The 20,404-nt window shown below is 44.2% G+C and overlaps 1 protein-coding gene across 2 annotated transcripts in view; it reads right to left on the bottom strand.

The window, feature by feature from the left end:
• CCSER1 (coiled-coil serine rich protein 1) overlaps positions 1-20,404 on the bottom strand; it is a 1,553,855-nt gene that overhangs the window by 1,311,647 nt on the left and 221,804 nt on the right. For both annotated transcript variants that reach the window (XM_069743569.1, XM_069743573.1), the window contains exon 2: positions 5,935-7,231. In XM_069743569.1, the coding sequence (XP_069599670.1) occupies positions 5,935-7,213 (1,279 nt within the window). In that variant the 5' untranslated portion in view covers positions 7,214-7,231. The remainder of the gene's footprint in view (positions 1-5,934; positions 7,232-20,404) is intronic.

Raw genomic sequence — 20,404 nt, 5'->3', positions numbered from 1 at the left:
CTGCGTTGAAAAAGTAAAACAGTGCTCCTTCCCTTCCGAGCTCTCCCGTGTGCCCAAACAGGGGTTTACCCCAACATATGGGGTATCAGCGTACTCAGGACAAATAGGACAACAACTTTTGTGGTCCAATTTCTCCTGTTATCTTTGGGAAAATACAAAACTGGGGGCTAAAAAATAATTTTTGTGGGAAAAAAAGGATTTTATATTTTCACAGCTCTGCGTTATAAACTGTAGTGAAACACTTGGGGGTTCAAAGTTCTCACAACAAATCTAGATAAGTTCATTGAGGGGTCTAGTTTCCAATATGGGGTCACTTGTGGGGGGTTTCTACTGTTTAGGTACATTAGGGGCTCTGCAAATGCAATGTGACGCCTGCAGACCAATCCATCTAAGTCTGCATTCCAAATGATGCTCCTTCCCTTCCGAGCCCTCCCATGCGCCCAGACGGTGGTTCCCCCCCACATATCGGGTATCAGCGTACTCAGGACAAATTGGATAACAACATTTAGGGTCCAATTTCTCCTGCTAACCTTGGAAAAATACAAAACTGGGGGCTAAAATATAATTTTTGTGGAAAAAAATATTTTTTATTTGCACGGCTCTGCGTTATAAACTGTAGTGAAACACTTGGGGGTTCAAAGCTCTCACAACACATCAAGATGAGTTCCTTAGGGGTCTACTTTCCAAAATGGTGTCTCTTGTGGGGGGTTTCTACTGTTTAGGTACATTAGGGGCTCTGCAAATGCAATGTGACGCCTGCAGACCATTCCATCTAAGTCTGCATTCCAAATGGCGCTCCTTCCCTTCCGAGCCCTCCCATGCGCCCAAACGGTGGTTCCCCCCCCCCCACATATGGGGTATCAGCGTACTCAGGACAAATTGGACAACAACTTTTGGGGTCCAATTTCTCCTGTTACCCTAGGGAAAATACAAAACTGGGGGCTAAAAAATAATTTTTGTGGGAAAAAAATTTTGTTTTATTTTTATGGCTCTGCATTATAAACTTCTGTGAAGCCCTTGGTGGGTCAAAGTGCTCACCACACATCCAGATAAGTTCCTTAGGGGTCTACTTTCCAAAATGGTGTCACTTGTGGGGGGTTTCAATGTTTAGGCACATCAGTGGCTCTCCAAACGCAACATGGCGTCCCATCTCAATTCCTGTCAATTTTGCATTGAAAAGTCAAACGGCGCTCCTTCCCTTCCGAGCTCTCCCATGCGCCCAAACAGTGGTTTACCCCCACATATGGGGTATCAGCGTACTCAGGACAAATTGTGTAACAACTTTTGAGGTCCAATTTCTTCTCTTACCCTTGGAAAAATAAAAAATTGGGGGCAAAAATATAATTTTTGTGAAAAAATATGATTTTTTATTTTTACGGTTCTGCATTATAAACTTCTGTGAAGCACTTGGTGGGTCAAAGTGCTCACCACACCTCTAGATAAGTTCCTTAGGGGGTCTACTTTCCAAAATGGTGTCACTTGTGGGGGGTTTCAATGTTTAGGCACATCAGTGGCTCTCCAAACGCAACATGGCGTCCCATCTCAATTTCTGTCAATTTTGCATTGAAAAGTCAAATGGCGCTCCTTCCCTTCCGAGCTCTCCCATGCGCCCAAACAGTGGTTTACTGCCACATATGGGGTATCAGCGTACTCAGGACAAATTGGACAACAACTTTTGAGGTCCAATTTCTTCTCTTACCCTTGGAAAAATAAAAAATTGGGGGCAAAAATATAATTTTTGTGAAAAAATATGATTTTTTATTTTTACGGTTCTGCATTATAAACTTCTGTGAAGCACTTGGTGGGTCAAAGTGCTCACCACACCTCTAGATAAGTTCCTTAGGGTGTCTACTTTCCAAAATGGTGTCACTTGTGGGGGGTTTAAATGTTAAGGCACATCAGTGGCTCTCCAAACGCAACATGGCGTCCCATCTCAATTCCTGTCAATTTTGCATTGAAAAGTCAAACGGCGCTCCTTCCCTTCCGAGCTCTGTCATGCGCCCAAACAGTGGTTTACTGCCACATATGGGGTATCAGCGTACTCAGGACAAATTGGACAACAACTTTTGGGGTCCATTTTCTCCTGTTACCCTTGGTAAAATAAAACAAATTGGAGCTGAAATAAATTTTTTGTGTAAAAAAATTAAATGTTTATTTTTATTTAAACATTCCAAAAATTCCTATTAAACACCTGAAGGGTTAATAAACTTCTTGAATGTGGTTTTGAGCACCTTGAGGGGTGCAGTTTTTAGAATGGTGTCACACTTGGGTATTTTCTATCACATAGACCCCTCAAAATGACTTCAAATGAGATGTGGTCCCTAAAAAAAAAATGGTGTTGTAAAAATGAGAAATTGCTGGTCAACTTTTAACCCTTATAACTCCCTAACAGAAAAAAAATTTGGTTCCAAAATTGTGCTGATGTAAAGTAGACATGTGGGAAATGTTACTTATTAAGTATTTTGTGTGACATATCTCTGTGATTTAATTGCATAAAAATTCAAAGTTTGAAAATTGCGAAATTTTCAAAATTTTCGCCAAATTTCCGTTTTGTTCACAAATAAACGCAGGTACTATCAAACAAATTCTACCACTATCATGAAGTACAATATGTCACGAGAAAACAGTGTCAGAATCACCAGGATCCGTTGAAGCATTCCAGAGTTATAACCTCATAAAGGGACAGTGGTCAGAATTTTAAAAATTGGCCTGGTCATTGACGTGCAAACCACCCTTGGGGGTAAAGGGGTTAAAAAACCAACCCATACGTGCTTCTGTGTGACTTTCCTGTGGTTATGAAGATGTGTATTACAGCCTGTGAAGCGTTGTACCAGCATGTTGCATTATAGTTTAGAATTTTTTTCTCAAGAAATTGGAGTTCTTAGCAAACCTAGTGGTATAGCGTCATATCTTTTCCATCTATTCAATAGTCCTTTGGATTGTAAACTCCATATCATCTATTTTATGGTCCCTACAATTGGGAAACAGAAAATTAAATGGGGGTTTTATTGTGTCACAAGAAATAAATGGGCCATTGTACAGGTCTCACAATAAATTGATATACTCTGTGAAAAATTAGAGCGAAGAAAGCAGTCCGAAAGTGAATTTAATTTAATTATCCTTGGAGGTATGAATTAGCAAGGCATGAAGGAGCGCCGTTTTATAGTTCGATAAACTATCTTGGCATATAATCTGTAGAACTAAATATCAAATAATTCACCTGCTTGATATTTAATTAGGGTCGAAAACGCTTTTGGTATTTTAATTACAGACAATACTCCTAGTTTATGACAATTTTGGATTGCCACGGGGTAGAAATCATTAGTGAGTAATATGAATGTGAAAATCTAATTAAAATGGATGCCTCTAGTCAAGATAAAAGAACTGTGATGCAGCTCAAACATAATAGTTTGGGAAGGGCAGAACTTTGAACCGTCTGTTCTATGTATATTTTATTAGCTTGGTGCATTCCTTATTTACATAAAGGATTTATTACTTGGAAGAAGGCAGCCTTTGCCTTTGCTTCTTGATTCCGTTTTAACAAACTCTAGATAAAAGCCTACTAATGAAAGAGTGTGTTTAAGCTAAAGTGATTATTAAAATGGCTTTGGTGTCCTAATAAAGAGACGTCAGAGCTCATATATTGTTATTCTACAACTAACGTAGTACAATTACACCTTAAAAGGGTTTTTGATTATTTTAAAATAGAGGTACCGTCACACATAACGATATTGTTAATGATATCGTTGCTTTTTGTGACGTAGCAACGATATTGTTAACGAAATCGTTATGTGTGACAGCGACCAACGATCAGGCCCCTGCTGGGAGATCGGTGGTCGCTGGGGAAAGTCCAGAACTTTATTTCGTCGCTGGATCTCCCGCAGAGATACCTGAATCGGCGTGTGTGACGCCGATTCAGCGATGTCTTCACTGGTAACCAGGGTAAACATCGGGTTACTAAGCGCAGGGCCGCGCTTAGTAACCCGATCTTTACCCTGGTTACCATTGTAAATGTAAAAAAAAACAAACAGTACATACTCACATTCCTGTGTCTGTCCCCCGGCCTCAGCTTCCCACACTGACTGTGAGCGCCGGCCGGCCGTAAAGCACAGCGGTGCCGGTGACGTCACCGCTCTGCTTTACGGCCGGCCGGCCGGCGCTGACGGCGCGGGACAGACACCGGAATGTAAGTATGTACTGTTTGGTTTTTTTTTACATTTACAATGGAAACCATGGTAAACATTGGGTAACCTGATGTTTACCCTGGTTACCGGGGGACTTCGGCATCGTTGGTCGCTGGAGAGCTGTCTGTGTGACAGCTCTCCAGCGACCACACAGCGACAAAACAGCAACGCTGCAGCGATCGGCATCGTTGCCTATATCGCTGCAGCGTCGCTTAATGTGACGGTACCTTAGGAGTAAAAATGGAACTATCAACTGATATTGGTGTGTTAATAAATATTTTTATTCTCTCTAGCGTTAATAACTTGGGTATTGGCGCTTGCTAACCTGGTGCTCAAATATATAGATAGAAGGAGCAGCTTCACTTCCTACTTTATTCATTCTGCCTGTAGAAAATATTTAGGCAAGTGTCGGGCAGTGTAATTCAGACACATGGCAACATGATTGTAATATTAAACACAAAATACTACAAAAAAGGGAGATGATATCAATGAAAGATTATACTCAGGGGCCGTCTAACCTTAGGCCAGGGTGTGATCATGCAATGTAGCATCAAAACATTTTCATAGCACCTGGTTACTTCAAGGGAATCTCTCATCAAGCTTATGTTACCTAATCTGAGAGTTGCATAATGTAGAGACAGAGACCATAATTGCAGCTATGTTTCAGTACTGTGTAGTTTTGATAAAATCAAGACATTTGCACTAGAGGACTAGTGAACCTGCAGCCATGTAATCCTCCATAGCTCTGTATAAGCCTGCCCCTACCACTGATTGCCAGCTTTCTCTGTACATTGTACATGGTTAAAATTATTGGTGTGGGCAGCGTTAGACAAAGCTCAGCATTCAGAGAGCTGGTAGATCTGCATTAGATAAAATAGTGATTTACTAAAGATGACAGCAACAGTGTAGTGATGAGTGAATATACTCGTTACTTGAGATTTGTCGAGCATGCTCGGGGTCATCCGAGTATTTTTTAGTGCTCGAAGATTTAGTTTATCTTGCCGCAGCTGAATGATTTACATCTGTTGGCCAGCATAAGTACATGTGGTGGTTGCCTGGTTGCTAGGGAATCCCCACATGTACTTATGTTGGCTAACAGATGTAAATCATTCAGCTGCGGCAAGAAAAACTAAATCTCCGAGCGCTAAAAAATACTCAGAGGCCCCCCGAGCATGCTCGACAAATCTCAAGTAACGAGTATATTCGCTCATCACTAGTTAAGTGCAGTCCGTTCAACGCATGCGTTAAATGGACTGCACAACGCAAGTGCCTTTTAAAGATTTCGTTATGTGATCGCGCTAGCGCAGATGCTCCATCTGCGCTAGCGGTGACGGACCCCAAAATGCTGCAGACCGCATCCAAGGGTCCGTCACAGAATGACGGCACATCGCTAACGCATGCCAATCATGACATGCATCAGCGATGCACTACATGATGGCAGTCAATGGGTGCGCTAACGCATCCATTACATAGCGTTCGTGCCGCTATGTAACGGATGCCGTCAGCGCATTGCCATTGACGCAATGTGAACCCAGCCTAAGTAATACATTGCTGAAATCAAGGTCTCTACCTCTATACCATGCTGCTCTCAGAAGGCATAGCAAAATACTGGTGACAGATTCCCCTTAATCATCCAATCGATCATGGATGAATCCTCCTTCCTTATTCGCATCCCTTGCTAACCTCCGTTGCTTAATTTTTACTCCTGCTTTCAACAACAGACTGGAATAAAGTATAGAAGGCTGTATACCTCTAGTATGACCATGCTGAAATATCGCAGACTGTGTCTCAAGAGAAGCAATTCCATTTGTTTCTTGTAATGAATGATGATTTGGCATAGTAGAAGTTGCATGACGTTTATGACATACTGCTGGCTCGGATCTCTTTGGAAAAGTCTGTGTGGAGTAAGAGTGCTCTCCGTTTTGATATACTTTTTTATCTAAATGTTGTTCCTCAATACCATTTTTCACTTTATAAGCATTGTTTGAAGGCAGTTCACAAATATGTAAAAGTGGTTTAGAGCATACAAGAGATGGCTTTGACTCGGATCTTTCCACAGCTGCCTCAACCTTGGGCTTTGTAAAGGCCAAACCATCACATTGCGAGTTGTCCTCTGCTACATCTTTATTATTTTCTTCTTTTGTAGTAATCGAGAGCGGACTGGCAAAATTTTGTGAGGTAGAAACTAGATGGCAATGCTGTTTGCTGGAATGCTGATTTGTACTGTTTGGCAAAGAATCAGCTTCAGAGGCTGAATCATCCATAAAAGTGAAGTCTGATGGAGTCTGTGGAGCAGTTGTATGATCAGTTGATATAAGAGGTGACTGCAATGAGTGTTCTATAAAATCTGGTACTTCATTGGTGTTATGTTGTACCGTCTTGTTAGGTAAAGAATTTATTTCAGTATGTGTGTGAACTTCTTCTTTACACCCAGATATTTGTGATGGTGAGGGTGTTGTACACTGAGATCCATGTTTGGAGAACCTATAATGGGATGAAAATGACCTAGGCAGAAGTTTCCTTGAGGAATGTTTAAAAGAATGCCTGGTTTGATCCTCTATAAATCCTGAGTCATCTTCACCTTTACCCAAGCAGTTTGTGAACACATTTTTATGACTTGAATGTTCTTTCTTCCCTTCAAAATTTTCCGTAAAAGATCTGGTGATTTTCTTTCTACTTGATCCAGGAATACAAGTAGAGCCCTTCAATTTGTTCTTAGACTGCTCTTCCAAATCAAGATTCTTTAGTTCATTTTGGTCTGTCACAGAATTTCTACCTTGACTACATTCATACCTTTGAGAACTTTCTTTTTTGTGTTGGAAACTTAAAGAAGGAGTACGAAAAATACTTCTGCGTTTCCCGGTGCTACCTGAGCTGGAATTGGTACTTGAAGGGGAAGAACTGTGCAGTCCGCCAGTATTGTTGGAAGAAGGCGAGGAAGGCAATGAATCTTGTTTACGGCTTAAAGTGCGTCTGAATATTGGCAGCCTGGAGACAAGTGCTGATCGTTTTGTTCCTACGTCCCCCATCAGAACTAAGGTAGTTGCCTGAGAAAACACAATAAATATGAAATTGTAAATGGTTTACCATATACTTATAACAACCAACACAAACATCTAAGTGTAGGTATAGCAGAGTTGGATTTAGACAAATATTATGCGCCATTTATACTGTGGCAGTTGTGCATCAAAATAAAAATGCCAGAGTTTGCTGGTTAGAAATAGCATCACTACATTGCTCTGGCACTGTAACAAGTCCATGTGAGGTGGGTACATTTGTGCACCAGTTGTGCATCAAAAGCATAAAGCCAGACTTGGTTGGATCATAATATATGACATTTATACAGCGCCACTTCTGCATCAAAATAAAAAAGGCAGAGTTGGTTGATTAGAAATAGCATCACTATATTGATACTGCAGTGTAAGAAGTCCATCTGAAGTGGGCAAATTTTCCTGTGATAGTAATACTGCAAAGTTTTCTCAACAGGGATATATCATACTTAACTTAAAATGGGCAAGGCGCGTGGTAAGGAACGGGGAAGTGCACATGATGCTAATAGTGAGCACAGATGCCGAGGCTGTGGGCAAGATGAAACTGTGCCTGCTGCAGGAGCACAACAAACACACACATCATGTCTACTTAGCATTATGTCCCACTTTGTAGGAGGGGCGCAGAACACCACTCTTGAAGCCAGACCAGTGAGAAAAGGTTGTTGGATGGATAGCAGATAATGCTTCAAGTCACTTTGTCAGCACCACCCTGTCTTCCACATGGTCCAGTCACAGTAGCCGTGCTTCTGAACGACATAATCCTCACCCTAACCCTCCTTCCTCCCACCATGCCGAGTGCCCAGAGACAAGTGATCCCACACTTGGACACTCCAAAGAGCTGTTCACATTTCCATTTATAGATTCTTGCCTCTCATCCTGCCCGTTTCAAGCAGGACATGACGAGATTGCATGTAGCGATGCCAAAGTATTTGAGCAGCCATGCTCGCAAGAGTGCAATGGTGCGAAAATGCAATAACTGCCCCAAGAAGTGAATGATGATGAGACACAATTGCCAACAAGTGAAGTTGTTACGTCAGCAAGTCAGGAGGAGGACCAGGGTGCAAAAATGGAAGACTAGGTAGTGGATGATGAAGTCAATGACCCAACCTGGGAAGGTGACATGCAGAATGAGGACAGCCACAGGAGGAGGCATCCACAGCACCACATTAGTCAAGACGAAGCAGTGGGGTGACCAGAAACAAAAGCAGGCAAGTGTTCCCCAGAACACCAACATGGGTGAACTGTCCATATCAAGGTTTAAGTGTTTCAGAATCTGGTGCTTTTTTAAAGACTGCCCAGCAGGGTCAATCCAACTACCAGCGTGACCACCACCAGCATGCTCAGGAACATGAAAGAAAAGCACCTGACTAGTAGGACAGAACACAATGGTACAAAAACAGTGTCTGCTGGTTTCACAACTGCCTGTTCCCCTATTCTATGTCCACATCAGTCCACTGTACATGACACAGGCAAAGATGCATCTCACCCTGCATCTGTTGTTGCACACTTTCAACCATCGTCAGCCACCACGTCTGCATCCTTGTCCCAGCGCAGCATTTACATGTCCCTATCTCAAACTTTGGAATGCAAGCGTATATACACAGCCACCCACCCACAGGCCACACTACTAAATGCCACATTTGAAGACTGCTTTAAGACTTGTGGATACGTAAGCTTTCCGTGACCTCATGGCCGTGGCAGTTACTTGGTACTCAGTATCCAGCCGCCACTGTTTCTTCAAGTGTGCCATCCTCGCATTGCACAAGCACATGTCCCATAACATCAGCCATGTCCTGACCAATGCTGTTACTGGGAAGTTCCACTTAACCACAGACACGTGGAAAAGTGCTTGTAGCCAGGGACGCTACATTTAGATGATGGCACACTGGGTGAATATTGCGGAAGCTGGGACCCAGCCGGACACTGGGATGCAACACGTGCTACCGACACGAGGATTCATTGAGGGCTGCCCCCACTTTCTCCAGAACTTCCTGCACCTCCTCTTTGACTTCCATCTCTGAAATATCAACATCAGTCACATGCTGGGAGCACTGCAGCACTGCTTCGACAAAGTAGCAACAGGTTCTGCTGAACTTAATCAGCTTAGGTGACAACTGCACACCGCCGCAGAATTGTTGAAAAATTTAACAGACCAGACTGATTTGTGGCTCTCGCCGCTGAACCTACAACCAGGCATGGTTGTGTGTGACAAATGGCCATAACCTCATGGCGGCTCTGAAGCTTAGCAACCTCGCACACGTATAATGCCTGACCCACATGCTCAACTTAGTGATTTAGCGGTTTCTCAAAACCTACCCAGATCTGCCTGAGCTTGTGAAAGTATGCCGCATGTGTGCCAAATTCGACAAATCAACTACAGCTGCCACTGCCCTGACAGTGCTGTAGCAGCGTTTGCAACTTCCATCTCGCCAACTGGTGTGCAACGTCACCACGCATTGGAACTCAATGTTACATATCTTGTCAATGCTTTCTGATCAGCAGAGGGCAGTAGTTGATTTCCAGCTACACTATGCCCATTGATATTCCAGTCAGCCTCTGCACACAAGAGCTGATGAGTGGGCATGGATGCCTGACATCGGTGTGGTTTCCAGAACTTTGAGGACACGACCAAGATGGTGTGCAGCGATGACACCATTGTCAGAGCCACCATCCTGCTTCTGTGTCTAACAATATGTACGGGTCACCCGATGGCCCTCTACAAATAGTGAGAGACGCTTCATGGACGTGAAAAAAAAAATTGTGAATTTCAGAGTTCCTCCTTCATAAATTAAAAAGGATGAGTATGATTATGTCTCACACACCACATGACCAGATAAGGTCATAAAGTAATAAAATTACATCCTGGGCATTGTTTTTTAAACTTTTGAAAGAAATGCAAACATGCAAAAAAGCAGTAAAAACACTGCATGTGAACATAGCCCAAGGTGTGGAGAAGCTTTTTTTTCTATTTATTTTGCATTATATGCATGTCATTATCCTGGAAAGAATGATTCTTAACATTTTATCTTTGGTTTTGTATGATTTATTGTCAGTCCGTAAAAGTGTTCCCAGCAGTGACTTGGGACTTAGAGATGCTTTCAGAGTTCTTTCCCATGCTGTTCCCGTACCATTTCAGCACTATTTCGATCAATTTCAGCACTTTATAGACCCCTGCAGACCTCCAAAGGGGGTCTCTGGAAAATTGCTTGAGTTTCCCATTGACTTCCATTATACTCGTTACTCGGGGCAAGCACCCGTGCATTCCGATTTGCTCAACTCGAGTAACGAGAACCCAAGCATTTTAGTGCATGCTCATCACTAATAGTGACTTAGGCTTCTTTCACACTAGCGTCGGAATCTCCCCAACGCATTGCGACGGGGAGATTCCGACGCTAGCGTTTGCTGCATTGCACAATGGGTGCAGCGGATGCATTTTTCCGGCGCATCCGCTGCCCCGTTGTAAGGTGCGGGGAGGTGGGTGCGGAGTTCTGGCCACGCATGCGCGGTCGGAAAAAGCGGTCCGTCGGGAGAAAAAAACGTTACATGTAGGGTTTTTTTCTCCCGACGGTCCACCAAAGCACGACGCATTCGTCGCAAGACGGATGCGAAGTGTGCAAATCCGTTGCAAATGCGTCGTCAATAGAAGTGTATGGGGAAAAAACGCATCCTGCAAGCACTTTTGCAGGATGCGTTTTTTCTGCAAAACGACGCATTGTGATGGATTTAAAAAAAACGCTAGTGTGAAAGTAGCCTTATACTAGGTCCTGACAGCTGCTGTGAGTGTCAAAAGATAACATACACACTATGTATGTATAGTTTTCACTCATTGTTATATAAAACTTTGCATGACTGTAGATGATAGTTGATAATTATCAGCAGTAATATTTTGCTATTCTGTGCTAAGAAACTGGTGATATATTTATTATAAGAATTTTTTATACATTTAACCCCTTAATGACAGCCAATACGCCTTTTAACTGACCTGACATATAAGAGAATAGTATCCCCATACAGGTGACAATCCAGCAGCTGTCGGTTGTGCACTATAGCTGACAACTTGCTGCATCAGCCACGATCAGTGTTGGCACTGTCCAAATCTGTTTAACCCCTTAGATGCTGCTGTAAATAGTGACTACATCATTATAAATGGATAAGAGAGTGTGGGGGCTTCCTCTTTATCCCAATTGGTGCCCTCAGATCATGATTGTGTGCAGGGGCTGGCTGGCACTTTTCAGCCTGGGGTTGCAATCACAAGGCAGTGGCCCTCGAGTTACGGTGGCCCTCCTTTTCCCTGCTTACCTCTGGCCATTGCATTAAAGCAGCAGACATAACAGGCTTTAAAAACAGGCTGGTACAGAGATATGGGAGCAGCACCGAGCTTACTACAGAGATATGGGAGCAGAACCAAGCTTACTACAGAGATATGGGAGCAGAACCGAGCTTACTTCAGAGACATGGGAGCAGAACAGCGCTTCCTACAGAGATATAGGAGCAGAACAGAGCTTACTGCAGAGATATGGGAGCAGAGCGGAGCTTACTACAGACATATGGGAGCAGAACGGAGCTTACTACAGAGCAGTATAATATAGTAAAATATATAGATGAATTAGAAATGGCGACACACGCAAACGTCATCTGCATTAGTAATACATGCACCATTACATAATTAGTTGTAGGCTGGGTTCACAAGCCTTGCGGAGGGTATCCCTCCTGTAAACCCAGCCTGATGGGGACAACCCCTTATAAATGGAAGTGTGCTCCTCTAAACCATGCAATCACTGCCAATCCTCCAACCGTAAGTGGTGAATTTCCAGACCTGGGAAATGGGAGTTCAATATTAGAACACGTCAACTTTGGTTCCCATCCCGCCTCAAGGAAGTATGGTAGACAGGTGTGATAAGACTATTAGAAAAACTACTGCCACACACACGGCAGTACATACTGGCAGAAGTGTGAGGGCATTAGTGCCTGTGTATGGACATGTCAGAGGCTAGAGAGAAGAAAGCTTGGTCCCTCTTAGCTTCTGGCAATGTTTTACCTCAGCTCACATTTGGGCCATACCATTGTAAAACAGGTAGACACATTTACCCACTGACCCTACTATTCATAAGGAACTGCTGTCTACCCCTTAGTTGCCCACTGTATATAGTCAGTGTGGGAATGTGGGCTACAGAACAACACAGAGCGATGACACTGCTACCTGAACCCTTCAGCTGCCCCACAATATGCAGGGAGTAAAGGTACCGTCACACTCAGCGACGCTGCAGTGATATAGACAACGAGCCGACCTAAATTAGATCGCTGCAGCGTCGCTGTTTAGGTCGCTGTAGAGACGTCAAACACAGCAACTCCAGAACGATGCAGGAGCGATCCAGTGACGTAACGGCGACTCACTTATCGTTCTCGCCGGTTGTTAGCTCCATGTCAAACAGCCGGAGTGTACCGATCCGACACACATCTAGGGGCCCTATGCTCGTTGCTGGCATTGTTGCTTTTGATGTCAAACATGACGATACACGCCGATCTAGCGACCAAATAAAGTTCTGGACTTCTAGCTCCGACCAGCGATTGCACAGTGGGATCCAGATCGCTGCTGCGTGTCAAACACAACGAGATCGCTATCCAGGACGCTGCAACGTCACGGATCGTTGTCGTTCTCTATGCAAAGTTGCTGAGTGTGACGGTACCTTTAAACCAGTACAAAGTATGGCAGCCTCCCTGCAGAGCTGTCCAGGGCCGTACTGGGACAAAAAAGGAGCAATGCCACACAACCCCACCAGCCCAGACTATAACACTCCCCCCACACCCGATCAGTGGATTTTCCTATACTGTGTTGTGCCCTTCAACGCTCCTCTTAAAGGCGTTATTTGAAGAGCCATGTGTGAATGCCGTCACAGTGCGCACGATTGACCGCTTATTTAGAGAGCCGGTTCTCAGGATCATGGGGGTCCCAGCGGTCGGACCCCAGCAACTACAAAGTTCTCGCTCGGGAAAGGGGATTACTTGGTATAATCCATTTAAATGTGTTTTCCAATATATATATTTTTATTTTCCCATAGTATTCCTGAAAATATTAAACCAATATTAACCCTCCCAAAGAGCAATGTCACCTATCTGAGAACAGGACAGGAACAGGATTGGCAGGAGAAGTGGTACTGTGCATTGTATATATACAGGACAAGAGGAGTGGTACTGTGAGGTGTATATATACAGGAGAAGTGGTACTGTGCAGTGTATATATACAGGAGGAGTGGTACTGTGCAGTGTATATATACAGGACAGGAGGAGTGGTACTGTGCGGTGTATATATAAAGTGCAGGAGGAGTGGTACTGTGCAGTCAGGGGTGGATTAAGGGTAGCCAGGGCCCCGGGCTGTTCACACACTGTGGGCCCCCCCGGTCATGTGACGGGGGTCATGTGACGGGGGTCATGTGACGGGGTCATGATATACCTGAACCAGATTATTCCAGAAAAATGGCCGGGCCCTACTCTACTGTAACCTATTAACCCCTTTACCCCCAAGGGTGGTTTGCACGTCAATGACCAGGCCAATTTTTACAATTCTGACCACTGTCCCTTTATGAGGTTATAACTCCGAAACGCTTCAACGGATCCTGGTGATTCTGACATTGTTTTCTCGTGACATATTGTACTTCATGATAGTGGTAAAATTTCTTTGATAGTACCTGCGTTTATTTGTGAAAAAAACGGAAATTTGGCGAAAATTTTGAAAATTTCGCAATTTTTAAACTTTGAATTTTTATGCAATTAAATCACAGAGATATGTCACACAAAATACTTAATAAGTAACATTTCCCACATGTTTTCTTTACATCAGCATAATTTTGGAACCAATTTTTTTTTTTTGATAGGGAGTTATAAGGGTTAAAAGTTGACCAGCAATTTCTCATTTTTACAACATCATTTTTTTTTAGGGACCACGTCTCATTTGAAGTCATTTTGAGGGGTCTATATGATAGAAAATGCCCAAGTGTGACACCATTCTAAAAACTGCACCCCTCAAGGTGCTCAAAACCACATTCAAGAAGTTTATTAACCCTTCAGGTGTTTAATAGGAATTTTTGGAATGTTTAAATAAAAATGAACATTTAACTTTTTTACACAAAAAATTTACTTCAGCTCCAATTTGTTTTATTTTACCAAGGGTAACAGGAGAAATTGGACCCAAAAAGTTGTTGTCCAATTTGTCCTGAGTACGCTGATACCCCATATGTGGCAGTAAACCACTGTTTGGGCGCATGGGAGAGCTCGGAAGGGAAGGAGCGCTATTTGACTTTTCAATGCAAAATTGACAGGAATTGAGATGGGACGCCATGTTGCGTTTGGAGAGCCACTGATGTGCCTAAACATTGAAACCCCCCACAAGTGACACCATTTTGGAAAGTAGACCCCCTAAGGAACTTATCTGGATGTGTGGTGAGCACTTTGACCCACCAAGTGCTTCACAGAAGTTTATAATGCAGAACCGTAAAAATAAAAAATCATATTTTTTCACAAAAATTATATTTTTGCCCCCAATTTTTTATTTTTCCAAGGGTAAGAGAAGAAATTGGACCTCAAAAGTTGTTGTCCAATTTGTCCTGAGTACGCTGATACCCCATATGTGGCAGTAAACCACTGTTTGGGCGCATGGGAGAGCTCGGAAGGGAAGGAGCGCAGTTTGACTTTTCAATGCAAAATTGACAGAAATTGAGATGGGACGCCATGTTGCGTTTGGAGAGCCACTGATGTGCCTAAACATTGAAACCCCCCACAAGTGACACCATTTTGGAAAGTAGACCCCCTAAGGAACTTATCTAGAGGTGTGGTGAGCACTTTGACCCACCAAGTGCTTCACAGAAGTTGATAATGCAGAACCGTAAAAATAAAAAATCATATTTTTTCACAAAAATTATATTTTTGCCCCCAATTTTTTATTTTTCCATGGGTAAGAGAAGAAATTGGACCTCAAAAGTTGTTGTCCAATTTGTCCTGAGTACGCTGATACCCCATATGTGGCAGTAAACCACTGTTTGGGCGCATGGGAGAGCTCGGAAGGGAAGGAGCGCCGTTTGACTTTTCAATGCAAAATTGACAGGAATTGAGATGGGACGCCATGTTGCGTTTGGAGAGCCACTGATGTGCCTAAACATTGAAACCCCCCACAAGTGACACCATTTTGGAAAGTAGACCCCCTAAGGAACTTATCTGGATGTGTGGTGAGCACTTTGACCCACCAAGGGCTTCACAGAAGTTTATAATGCAGAGCCGTAAAAATAAAACAAAATTTTTTTCCCACAAAAATTATTTTTTAGCCCCCAGTTTTGTATTTTCCCTAGGGTAACAGGAGAAATTGGACGCCAAAAGTTGTTGTCCAATTTGTCCTGAGTACGCTGATACCCCATATGTGGGGGGGAACCACCGTTTGGGCGCATGGGAGGGCTCGGAAGGGAAGGAGCGCCATTTGGAATGCAGACTTAGATGGAATGGTCTGCAGGCGTCACATTGCGTTTGCAGAGCCCCTAATGTACCTAAACAGTAGAAACCCCCCACAAGTGACACCATTTTGGAAAGTAGACCCCTAAGGAACTCATCTTGATGTGTTGTGAGAGCTTTGAACCCCCAAGTATTTCACTACAGTTTATAACGCAGAGCCATGCAAATAAAAAATATTTTTTTTTCCACAAAAATTATATTTTAGCCCCCAGTTTTGTATTTTTCCAAGGTTAGCAGGAGAAATTGGACCCTAAATGTTGTTGTCCAATTTGTCCTGAGTACGCTGATACCCGATATGTGGGGGGGAACCACCGTTTGGGCGCATGGGAGGGCTCGGAAGGGAAGGAGCATCATTTGGAATGCAGACTTAGATGGATTGGTCTGCAGGCGTCACATTGCGTTTGCAGAGCCCCTAATGTACCTAAACAGTAGAAACCCCCCACAAGTGACCCCATATTGGAAACTAGACCCCTCAATGAACTTATCTAGATGTGTTGTGAGAACTTTGAACCCCCAAGTGTTTCACTACAGTTTATAACGCAGAGCCGTGAAAATAAAAAATCTTTTTGTTTTCCCACAAAAATTATTTTTTAGCCCCCAGTTTTGTATTTTCCCAAGGGTAGCAGGAGAAATTGGTCCACAAAAGTTGTTGTCCAATTTGTCCTGAGTACGCTGATACCCCATATGTTGGGGTAAACCCCTGTTTGGGCACACAGGAGAGCTCGGAAGGGAAGGAGCACTGTTTTACTTTTTCAACGCAGAATTGGCTGGAATTGAGATCGGACGCCATGTCGTGTTTGGAGAGCCCCTGATGTGCCGAAACAGTGGAAACCCCCCAATTATAACTGAAACCCTAATCTAAACACACCCCTAACCCTAATTCCAACGGTAACCCTAACCACACCTCTAACCCTGACACACCCCTAACCCTAATCCCAACCCTATTCCCAACTGTAAATGTAATCTAAACCCTAACCCTAACTTTAGCCCCAACCCTAACTGTAGCCCCAACCCTAACCCTAGCCCTAACCCTAGCCCTAACCCTAACCCTAGCCCTAACCCTAGCCCTAACCCTAACCCTAGCCCTAACCCTAGCCCTAACCCTAGCCCTAACCCTAGCCCTAACCCTAGCCCTAACCCTAACCCTAGCCCTAACCCTAGCCCTAGCCCTAGCCCTAACCCTAGCCCTAACCCTAGCCCTAGCCCTAACCCTAACCCTAGCCCTAGCCCTAACCCTAGCCCTAATGGGAAAATGGAAATAAATACATTTTTTTTTATTTTTCCCTAACTAAGGGGGTGATGAAGGGGGGTTTGATTTACTTTTATAGCGAGTTTTTTAGCGGATTTTTATGATTGGCAGCTGTCACACACTGAAAGACCCTTTTTATTGCAAAAAATATTTTTTGCAATACCACATTTTGAGAGCTATAATTTTTCCATATTTTGGTCCACAGAGTCATGTGAGGTCTTGTTTTTTGCGGGACGAGTTGACGTTTTTATTGAAAACATTTTTGGGCACGTGACATTTTTTGATCGCTTTTTATTCCGATTTTTGTGAGGAAGAATGACCAAAAGCCAGCTATTCATGAATTTCTATTGGGGGAGGCGTTTATACCGTTCCGCGTTTGGTAAAATTGATAAATCAGTTTTATTCTTCGGGTCAGTACGATTACAGCGATACCTCATTTATATCATTTTTTTATGGTTTGGCGCTTTTATACGATAAAAACTATTTTACAGAAAAAATAATTATTTTTGCATCGCTTTATTCTCAGGACTATAACTTTTTTATTTTTTTGCTGATGAAGCTGTATGGCGGCTCTTTTTTTGCGGGACAATATGATGCTTTCAGCGGTACCATGGTTATTTATATCTGTCCTTTTGATCACGTGTTATTCCACTTTTTGTTCGGCGGTATGATAATAAAGCGTTGTTTTTTGCCTCGTTTTTTTTTTTTTTTCTAACGGTGTTTACTGAAGGGTTTAACTAGTGGGACAGTTTTATAGGTCGGGTCGTTACGGACGCGGCGATACTAAATATGTGTACTTTTATTGGGTTTTTTTTTATTTAGATGAAGAAATGTATTTATGGGAATAATATATTTTTTTTTTTTTCATTATTTTGGAATATTTTTTTTTATTTTTTTTACACATTTGGAAAATTTTTTTTTTACTTTTTTACTTTGTCCCAGGGGGGACATCACAGATCAGTGATCTGACAGTTTGCACAGCACTCTGTCAGATCACTGATCTGATATGAGGCGCTGCAGGCTTCACAGTGCCTGCTCTGAGCAGGCTCTGTGAAGCCACCTCCCTCCCTGCAGGACCCGGATCCGCGGCCATCTTCGATCCGGGGCTGGAGGGAGCAGGGATGGAGGTGAGACCCTCGCAGCAACGCGATCACATCGCGTTGCTCCGGGGGTCTCAGGGAAGCCCGCAGGGAGCCCCCTCCCTGCGCGGTGCTTCCCTGCACCGCCGGCACATCGCGATCATCTTTGATCGCGGTGTGCCAGGGGTTAATGTGCCGGGGGCGGTCCGTGACCGCTCCTGGCACATAGTGCCGGATGTCAGCTGCGATAAGCAGCTGACACCCGGCCGCGATCGGCCGCGCTCCCCCCGTGAGCGCGGCCGATCGGCTATGACGTACTATCCCGTCCAGGGTCAGATAAGCCCAGGGCACCTCGACGGGATAGTACGTCTAAGGTCACAGAGGGGTTAAATATTTGTTAAAATCTGCAATACAATTTAGGTATATCTTGACCAATAATATCACATACAAGGAACAAATACCACCGCACCATGACCAGACTACAAATTACAACCACAGTGATCGAATAATATCACATACAAGGAACAAATACCACCGCGCCATGTCAAGACCACATATTACCACTTGGTGACCAAATATCACATACAAGGGACAAATTCCACAACACCATTTCCAGACCACATATTACCACCACATAGTGACTGAATACTACAATACTGATCAGTAATGAAAAAAAAACAAAAAACACAACACTATCACCATACGTGCCAGTATTCACAGGAGATCTGTAATTAGTATGCAGTGTCTGTGTAGAGGTAATACAGAGATCGCTGGTGGTATTATACACAGGAGCTCTGTATATAATGTATAGGTAATACAGTGATCACTGGTGACATTGTACACAGGACCTCTGTATATAGTATACAGTGTATAGTGTCAGTGTATAGGTAACACTGACTCACCAGTGACGTCTCTAGGTGAAGTCCTTCATCTTTCATCCAGCACAGACCGCCATCATTTCTTCCAGCCAGGACTCATTTCTGCAGGAAATAACACAGTTATCTCGAGCTCCGCTTGCAGAACACATTACTTAATTTTTCACAACTTCTACATTACACCACATGAAGATAAAAAGGCGATATAGTGTCACTCTGCACAGTAACAGGACCGCCCCCCCATTTAGAACAGTATACTCAAAAAATAAAATAAATACATCACTGCAGTAATAATATCCCTTAATTAGCCCCTATGGTAATAATATTCCCCACCCTGGCCCCGTTTATCTCATTCCTGGCTCCAGCCATATGTTCTCCCATCCTGCACTCATGAGTATCCATTCTACACCATATGATCTCCCCATCCTGCCCCATCTGTCTCCATCGTATCCATCCTGCCCCATGATCCAATCCTGCCCCATGTCTCCAATCATGCCCCGTGTCTACATTCTGCCCATGCCTCCAGTCCTGCCCCCAGTGTGTCCAGCATATTACCCCCAGTGTGTCCAGCATATTACCCCCAGTGTCTCCAGCAATCTGCCCCAGTATGTCCAGCATATTGCCCCCAGACAGTGTGTCCAGCAATCTGCCCCAGTGTGTCCAGCATATTACCACCAGTGTGTCCAGCAATCTGGCCTAGTGTCTCCAGCATTGCCCCAGTGTGTCCAGCAATCATCTGCCCCAGTGTCTCCAGCATTGCCCCTGTGTGTTCAGCAATCATCTGCCCCAGTGTCTCCAGCAATCTGCCCCACTGTCTCCAGCAATCTGCCCCACTGTCTCCAGCATTGCCCCCCAGTGTGTCCTCCAGCAATCTGCCCCACTGTCTCCAGCATTGCCCCACTGTCTCCAGCATTGCCCCACTGTCTCCAGCATTGCCCCACTGTCTCCAGCATTGCCCCCAGTGTGTCCTCCAATCTGCCCCAGTGTCTCCAGCATTGCCCCCAAGTGTGTCCTCCAATCTGCCCCACTGTCTCCAGCATTGCCCCCAGTGTGTCCTCCAATCTGCCCCACTGTCTCCAGCATTGCCCCCAGTGTGTCCTCCAATCTGCCCCAGTGTCTCCAGCATTGCCCCCCAATATCCTCCAATCTGCCCCACTGTCTCCAGCATTGCCCCCTTTGTGTCCTCCAATCCGCCCCAGTGTCTCCAGCATTGCCCCAGTGTGTCCTCCAATCTGCCCCACTGTCTCCAGCATTGCCCCCAGTGTGTCCTCCAGCATTGCCCCCCAGTGTGTCCTCCAGCATTGCCCCCCAGTGTGTCCTCCACCATTGCACCTCAGTGTCTCCAGCATTGCCCTTAGTGTGTCCTCCAATCTGCCCCAGTGTCTCCAGCATTGCCCCCAGTGTGTCCTCCAATCTGCCCCATTGTCTCCAGCATTGCCCCCCAGTGTGTCCTCCAATCTGCCCCTATGTG

Source organism: Ranitomeya imitator, chromosome 1 (assembly GCF_032444005.1).
Source record: "Ranitomeya imitator isolate aRanImi1 chromosome 1, aRanImi1.pri, whole genome shotgun sequence".
NCBI classification, from domain to species: Eukaryota; Metazoa; Chordata; class Amphibia; order Anura; family Dendrobatidae; genus Ranitomeya; species Ranitomeya imitator.
The sequence above is the reverse complement of the archived record's forward strand: the minus strand, read 5'-3'. Positions and strand labels throughout refer to the sequence as shown.